The sequence below is a fragment of the Balaenoptera acutorostrata genome, chromosome 1 (genome assembly GCF_949987535.1).
Source record: "Balaenoptera acutorostrata chromosome 1, mBalAcu1.1, whole genome shotgun sequence".
In the NCBI taxonomy this organism is placed as follows: Eukaryota; Metazoa; Chordata; class Mammalia; order Artiodactyla; family Balaenopteridae; genus Balaenoptera; species Balaenoptera acutorostrata.
The window spans coordinates 19,339,477-19,347,481 of NC_080064.1; the positions used below are offsets into that span (position 1 = coordinate 19,339,477).

The 8,005-nt window shown below is 37.6% G+C and overlaps 1 protein-coding gene across 3 annotated transcripts in view; it reads left to right on the forward strand.

The window, feature by feature from the left end:
* Positions 1–7,999, forward strand: part of RCAN3 (RCAN family member 3) — a 33,540-nt gene extending 25,541 nt beyond the window's left edge. For 2 of the 3 annotated variants that reach the window (XM_057526650.1, XM_007178705.3), the window contains exons 3-6: positions 2,264–2,437; positions 3,489–3,660; positions 4,644–4,824; positions 7,032–7,999. In XM_057526650.1, the coding sequence (XP_057382633.1) occupies positions 2,264–2,437; positions 3,489–3,660; positions 4,644–4,824; positions 7,032–7,074 (570 nt within the window). In that variant the 3' untranslated portion in view covers positions 7,075–7,999. Of the gene's footprint in view, positions 1–2,263; positions 2,438–3,488; positions 3,661–4,643; positions 6,984–7,031 lie in introns of those variants that run through there. The other variant, XM_007178704.2, reaches the window with a different exon arrangement.
* The last annotated feature ends 6 nt before the right edge of the window (positions 8,000–8,005 follow it).

The following is an 8,005-nucleotide window of genomic DNA, read 5'->3' on the forward strand; positions in this document are numbered from 1 at the left end:
CCTCTTGTGTCTCCCTCCCTCTCACCCTCCCTATCCCACCCCTCTAGGTGGTCACAAAGCACCGAGCTGATCTCCCTGAAAAAGCACAAAAGTTTTTTTTAAACCAACACATGGAGTCAACACTTCATCCCAAAACAAAAAACAGAAAAAAACAAAACAAAAAACTTGCTTTTCAAAAGATACTCTTTCAAAATGAAAAAGGAAAGCAAGGACAATATTTGAAAGACATAGACTTGACAAAGGGCTTCTATATAGAATACATAAAAGAACTCTTACAACTTAATAAGAAAGATAGCCCAAGTTAAAAGTGGGAAAAGATTGGAATAGACACTTGACCCAAGAAGTTATAGAGATGGCAAATAAACTTAGGAAAAGGTGCTCAGTATTAGTAGTTATTAGGGAAATGTGAAGTTAAAACTACAGTGAGATAATACTGTATCCCAGTACAATGGCTGAAGTTAAAAAGACTGACCATACCAAATGTTGGTGAGAATGTGGAGCAGCTAGAACTCTTACACACTGTTGGTGTAAATGTAAAATGGTACAATCACTTTGAAAATCAGTTTCTGAAAAGTTGATCATATACTTGTCATACAATTCAGCCATTCCACTCTTAGGTATTCACCCAAAAGAAATAAAATCATATATCTACTCAAAATCTGTACATGAATGTTCATAGCAGCCTTATACCTAATAGTCCAAAACTAGAAACAGCCCAAATGCCCATCAGCAGGTACATGGGTAAACATCCTTACAGTGGAATTCTACTTGACAATAAAAAGGACCACAAAAAACCCAGTAATACGAATCTCAAAATGATTATGCTCAGGGAAAATACCTGGACCTCTCCCCCCCACCCCCCACCAAAAGTACATTTATATAAAATGCTGAAAAATACAGTCTAATCTAGAGTGATAGAAAAAGAGATAGTGGTTACTGGGGTGAGTGGGGGGCACCTCATACACATCTGTTTTATGTAAAGCAAGGACTTAAACATGAAAGGTAAAACCATAAAACTTTGAGAAGACAATCCGGGAGAACATCATTGTGATCTCAGAGTGCAGAAGGATTTCTCAAGACACAACACAAAAGGAAAAAGTGGATACATTTAGTAATGTTCAAATTTTAATATTTATGGTACCTATAATTGACAAAGAATTAGTATCTTGATAGAATTCCCATGACTCAATAAAAAAGGACAACCCAATAGAAAAATCGACAAAAGAGAAAAAAAAAAAAATCGACAAAAGATATGAACAGATACATCACATTAAGAGGAGCCCCAAATGGCCAGTAAACATGAAAAGAGGTTCAACCTCTTTATTATTCAGAGAAATGTGAATTATAACCAAAATTAGAGCCCATTTCATATTCCCTACTTCACATTGATAAAAATTTAAAGGTCTTTATCAAATGTTGGCATAGATATGATGCAACCAGAACACACATTCACTCTTAGAGAGTAAACTGATATAAACTCTTTGGAAAACTATTTGGCAACATCTGCTAAAGTTAAAGATGTGCCAGTGCTAAGGCCCAGGGATTGCACTTCAGAGAAACTCATGCTTATGGTACCAAGAATGTTCATAGCAGCACTGTAGTAGCAAAAACTGGAGGCAGTTCAGATTCCAGCAGCACTAGAGGAATTGTGGTATGGCTCTACAATGGAATACTATACAGTCGTGAAAAGGATGGCTCACAGTTAGTTACACACAGGAACAAGGAAGAATCTTAGGAACAAAAAGCAAGTTACAGAGGAATATGTGCAAAATGATTCAATATTTAGGGATCCATATAAATGTTGTAAAACTATAAAGAAAAGCAAGGGAAAGATAAGCACAAAATTCCAGAAAATGGTTACTTTGAAGCAGGAAAGGAATAGGATGGGGGTAGAAACTCTGGCACACTGCGGACTTCAAAATGATAGTAATGTTTTTGTTCTATAATTGGGAATGTTTTTATGATTTTTATACCTTACATTTATTTTATAATACTTTACATTTGATTTTATAATATGAATCTACACTATATTTAATAAGGTTATTTTTAGAATAAGTGCAAACTGCAGAATTTAGCATATGATTAACAGGATACCTGTTCTCGTACACCTACAAGAAAAAACTGCTTTTTTGGGGAAAAAGGCAAATTATAATGAGCTCTATCCCATTAATTATGTTTAATGACTTAAATTTCCTCTGGGTAAAGGTTTTTCGTTTCTCCCCTCGCCCGCATTCTCTCTGCCTGGCTGCCCCTCGATCTGTAGGAGAGATTCGAAGCACTTTTCACCATCTATGATGACCAAGTTACGTTTCAGCTGTTTAAAAGCTTTAGAAGAGTGCGAATAAATTTCAGCAAGCCTGAAGCAGCAGCACGGGCTCGAATAGAACTCCACGAGACAGACTTCAACGGGAAGAAGCTGAAGCTGTATTTCGCACAGGTACTTCATGGTGCAGACGGCAGTGTTCTCTAAACTTGTTTTCCTCCATCCAGAAATACTGTCAGTTCTCCATTTTCTCTATTATTATGCCAGAGGTCTTTGATGTGAACAATCCCCAAGGAGAAAGATATTTTTTCCTTTATTTTACAGATACATACATTTATTTATTAAGCATATTTGCCGTCCTCACTTTGTTTTGTTTAAACATGAAAAGAGTTTCAACCTCTTTTTTATTCAGTTTAAGGAATTCATTTTTCTGGCAGCTTTTCTCAACTGGGGTTGAGAAGGTTAAGCCCTAACGCCTTAAGGTCAGTGAATTAACTTTTCTCCTGTGCGTCTAGAATGGCACTCGTGCTGGGACATCCTTGGAAGAAGTGAGAAAGTAGTCTCTGGAATCATTTCCGTGTGCTGTGATTCATATGAGGCACCCCTCTGAAAATGGGGTGAGCAGGGAGGAGGCATGGCACATACGGAAAGACTGTTTTAGACTTTGGAATTGAAAAGGATCCTCTGGGTTGCCAAGAATTGGCTATGCTTATTTCTCGGAAGAATTAGTGAGATAAAGGCATTAGATGATGTGTGTTAAGGGCACTGTTTTATTTTCAACACAGCATTTTTTCCCTTGGTCTTAGCTTTCAAAGTAAACAAAAAAAAAAATTAAGGGGTTTGTCATCTCATACTCCAAATGAAACCCATATTTGGACTTTTCTTGGTGGAATTGATGGAGATGGTATAACCTAATCTCTTCTAAAACTGGGATTCAGTGCTTAGTACCATTCATTGTTCATTCATCTCTTCACCAATTTATTTTTCTAGTCATCTAATATTTATTGAGCACATAATGCTCTGTGCTGTGCACTGAGTGTTCAGTGGTGAACCAGACAGGCACAGACCCTGACCCAGCCACTGGGAGATGTACTGTTAAAGAGAAATTTTTAATTTTTAAAAATTTTCTCCCAGGAGATGTTCTCCCAAGAGATGTTACAGTTAATGTAAAGATGAAAGTGAAAAAAACAGTCCAGTCAAATTTTGAACATCTCCCTCCCTGCAGGTACAGATGTCCAGCGAAACACAGGACAAATCGTATTTACTGCCCCCGCAGCCGGTCAAACAGTTCCTCATCTCCCCTCCTGCGTCGCCTCCAGTGGGGTGGAAGCAGGGGGAAGACGCGATGCCTGTTATAAATTATGATTTACTCTGTGCTGTTTCCAAATTGGGACCAGGTAACAAACTTCTATCTCTCCTGTTTTATTCCCAAAAAACTTTTGTATTAAAGACTGTATTCAGCAATTTGTGTTCTAGCCAACTAGTAACACCATGGTCAGCATGGAGGATAAAGTCACACAAACCTGGGTTCAAATTCTAGCATTTGCTAACTTTGTGATCTTGAGCAAGTTACTTAGCTTCAATTTTCTGAGCCTCTGTTTTCTCATCTAAAATAGGGATCATAATAGCTACTTTTCAACGTGGTTATAAGGATTACATGATATATATGTAATAATTAATCTAACTGCGGTTTTTACCACTATAAATTCTAGTATATAACAAGTTGTTAGTATTAGTTGCCATCAAAATAGCAGACAGATGTCACATTGACTAGTGTATCAGGGAATTGGTGGTGATACCAAATCATCCCTTCCAGATTCTTCTCCTGTATTTATTTTTCATTTCTTCTTTTCCTTCTCTTTTATTTCTCTCTCTCTCTCATTCCTTTAAAACAATATAAGAAATCGATGCCATTGTTGTTCATACAAGTTGTCCACCTAAGATAATGTTATGTCTTTTATAGGGGATACAAAAGGCATTTTGAGGGGAAATGGCTAGTTGTTGTTTTTAGACATCAGAGCTGTATCTTGGATCTCTGAGGTCCTATAATAACGAGATTGCTGTTGCTGCCCGGAACCTTACAGGTGTCTACCAAGGGAGAACCAGAAACCGTTATGAAATTAAGCAGATGTACTTGTGTTATTCATAGAACAGTAATTAGCACTTACATTTTAATCCCCAAGACCTCCTTACTAGCTAATGTCTTAAAATGCCAAAACTTTTTAAGAACCTTAAAGCATCAATTCTCTAATGCCATAACAAGATGAAGTTCTCTGACATAGGATTTAAAGATTGAAAAACCAATAATGAGCAATGAAAATATGAGTAGAGCAAGAAGTTTCAAGGGACAGAACCCTTCCTTTGCTGTTTACCTCCACAGGAGAGAAATACGAACTTCACGCGGGAACCGAATCAACACCGAGCGTGGTGGTTCATGTCTGTGAAAGTGAAACTGAAGAGGAAGAGGAAACAAAAAATCCCAAACAGAAAATCACCCAGACAAGGCGCCCTGAACCTCTGACTGCAGCACCAAGCAAGCCCCGGGCCTTCGACTGTACACTGTGAGGCTTTGGTTGTGGGGCGAGGCTGCTGCCACCTGGGCTGGGGTGGCGGGGACATGCCTGCCCGTGACCGTGACCGCTGCTCAGCCGATGCGAGGACAGGAGGGAACAGAGCGCCTGCCCTGGGGACAGGGGAGTACAGAGTAACAGCCGGGTTTACCTGTTCAAAATTTTAACTGATGCTCTGAGCAGCACGTTAAATGAAAGGATTAGCCCCCAACATGTGGCAACTCTTGACCATTTTTAACAATAGCAAATTAGGAGAATGGCTCCCTCCAGCAACGTTGATTTCCCTGCTTCCGTATAGCATGGGGTACCCCAAAATGAAAACTCTAGTCACTGAGTGCAGTAGCATTTTTAAGAACTTAAAAATAGTCTTACAATTTTAATAATGTAGTGCGGGGTTTTTTTGTAATGGTCTGTTGGCTTCCAACTAATCTATTGGTCAAAGGTTAATTGCTCTTCAATATACATGGAATTTTTTGAGCAGAAAGAAACCTGACGTAGAGAATAATTCATAGAAAATCATTTTTCTCAAGTGTTTTTTCCTTAACTTTGGGGAAGAAATGCCCAATTCCCTTTGACTGTCAGAATCAAGGGACCCAAATCTATATGCACATTGTCCTCGTCCCGAAAGTGATGCACAGACCCCAGTTTCTGATGTGCCATCCCTCCCGGGCACAGAGCTGCTGCTTTGGAAGGCAGGACGTGTCCCTTGTGAGCTTGATGGCCGTGACCTCAGGTGGCCACCGCACTCTACCGTTCGTGACCACGTGCTGGCCTGTAGCTCGGACTGTCTTCAACCACCAGTTGAGTTTTTGTTATGCGTATTTGTGTGTCATCATTCTTAGACTTTGAATTAGAAAAGGTCATGATAAGATTGTCCATTTTTACATTGTCCATTTAAACATTTTTCAGTTTGATTTGAAACGAAAGTCACACACATTTTTTTTCTGTGAATTAGGGAAAGATGGGGCAGATGGAGATCGTTTTGTTAATTGGGCTTTCTTTTGGGTGAAATGTTTTTGCCCTGGCTGCCAGTTGACATTTTCCCCTAAAATAGAAGTGTTTCCTACCTGTGTTTCAGAGTGTATCGTTGAACCTGCTAAGGTAGGAGCAGACATCTTCTTAACTCTTTGTGGTCTATTTGGACTTTGAGTTCCCTTTTGTAGAAAAGCATCAAAAGTAAGAATGCTTTGCTTCAGGTCAGGTGGCTCTGCTGATTCTGTGCTCACTCTGAGGTTTTCTTTGTATGGCAACTGTCTGGGGTTCCCTGGTGTGTCTGTGCAGGGACGTGTGAGTTTGGACTAATAAACCAATATGGCTGCCACAACAAAGAAAGAAAAATGCAGAAATTCAGACTGTGCCGTCTGTGCATTTTTGGTAATGTGTTTCTGTGGTCTAGATGTTCTTATTATGGTAGAATTTATTTCTAAGGACATAAACTTTATTGCAAAAAAAAAAAAGTTTTCTATATTTTCCTTGCCCTCAAATACTCTGAGATGATCAGCTCTTCTATTTGTATATATCCACCACTGGTAAGCCTCAATGTAAATTCAGTTGAAACTTGTGATTCTGTAAACAGTTTATTAAACTCATTATTTGGCAGTTTAACTGGCAGCCACTTAATAAATTTACTTTGCAGTTCTAAATTCAGCATTTTGTCACTTTTTCATCTTATCTGGGTGTACTAACTTAGCGTTGCAGGACAGACCCTAAGTCAGGAAATGTATGTATTTTCAGCATTTGGGAATTTTTGAATTTCCTTTTAGATAATATTTATTTGCTATAATTTTCTAAGTGGTCAAAAGTCATGATGTTTTATTGTTTGGCTTGGCTTTCATGCTCTACCTTCCAATTAAAGAATATTCTATCCCTAACTTAAAACTGTCTTTTAAAGTCAAACAATGCAAATTACCTGAATATTTCTTTTTCCCTTTTCTTTCTTTTTTTCCAGTGTTGAATAAATTGAAGAAAAACTTAAACCAAAATTAAATATATATTAAGTAATATATATTTTTATTTAATATATAATTATTTAATATATATTAAACTTTTCCGAACGGAAAACATTAATATTTTCATTCTTTCTAGTATAATGTTTCCACAAGATGAACTCTAAAACAAAAACTACTATATGCCCATTAACTTTTTTTTTTTTTTTTTTTTTTTTGGCCATGCCCCACGGCTTATGGGGTCTTGACCAGGGATGGAACCCAAGCCCTCAGCAGTGAAAGCACCAAGTCCTAACCACTGGATCGCCAGGGAATTCCCTCCCATTGACTTTTAAATATTGTGAAATCAACCAGGATCTCCCCAGGTATTATGAGCTCTGTCTTTTTTTGGCTATTTTGTATCCAGTTCATGTATCCATCTTGTGAGAGATAAGTCTCATGCATCTTTTTCTTTTTTAAGTACCTTCTATTAAGTTTATCTACTTCTTCTTCTTTGAAATCGAGTCATTGCTTAGATTTAACTGATAGTATAGTAGCTATGTTTTCTTTAGAAATGATAACCTCTTCTTGGGAATCAATTTAGACAGTTATGAGGAAAGAAGATGATGCTTTTTGTTAGGAAAAAACATTTGCAAAGGATAAGAAAATCGTACGACAATAAAAATAGTCGACAGAACCTGTAATGCATGGGCTCTTATGGTCTAGGTTCTTTCAATTTACCCAGCGGATGAAACCGGAAGTTAATCTATTTAAAAGTGTACTCCCCGTGAGCATCTACTAGTTTAAGGTGCTAAGAAGCAGAAATGGTAAGAACGGTTCCCTTGCCTTGGAGAGCTGAAAACCAGGTGAAAGCAAACTAGTCTTTTCACATTCTCCTTCACCAAAATATTATACACTAAAACCTATCAGTAATTAAGAGCCAAATAACAGCTCCTGGGAACTTCTAAGTTCAACATGAAGGTTTTTTTTTTAATTGAAGTTTAGTTGATTTGCAATGTTTTGTTAATTTCTGCCATACAGCAAAGTGATTCAGTTATACATATATATATATTCTTTTTTATATTCTTTTCCATTATGGTTTATCACAGGATATTAAATATAGTTCCCTGTGCTGTGCAGTAGGACCTTGTTGTTTATAACATAGAAGTTTAGATAAACATTGTGGTTTACGGGATGTTCAAATCAAAGAGATGCCAGGAGATAGAGTCATGTTAGTACTTTCATTC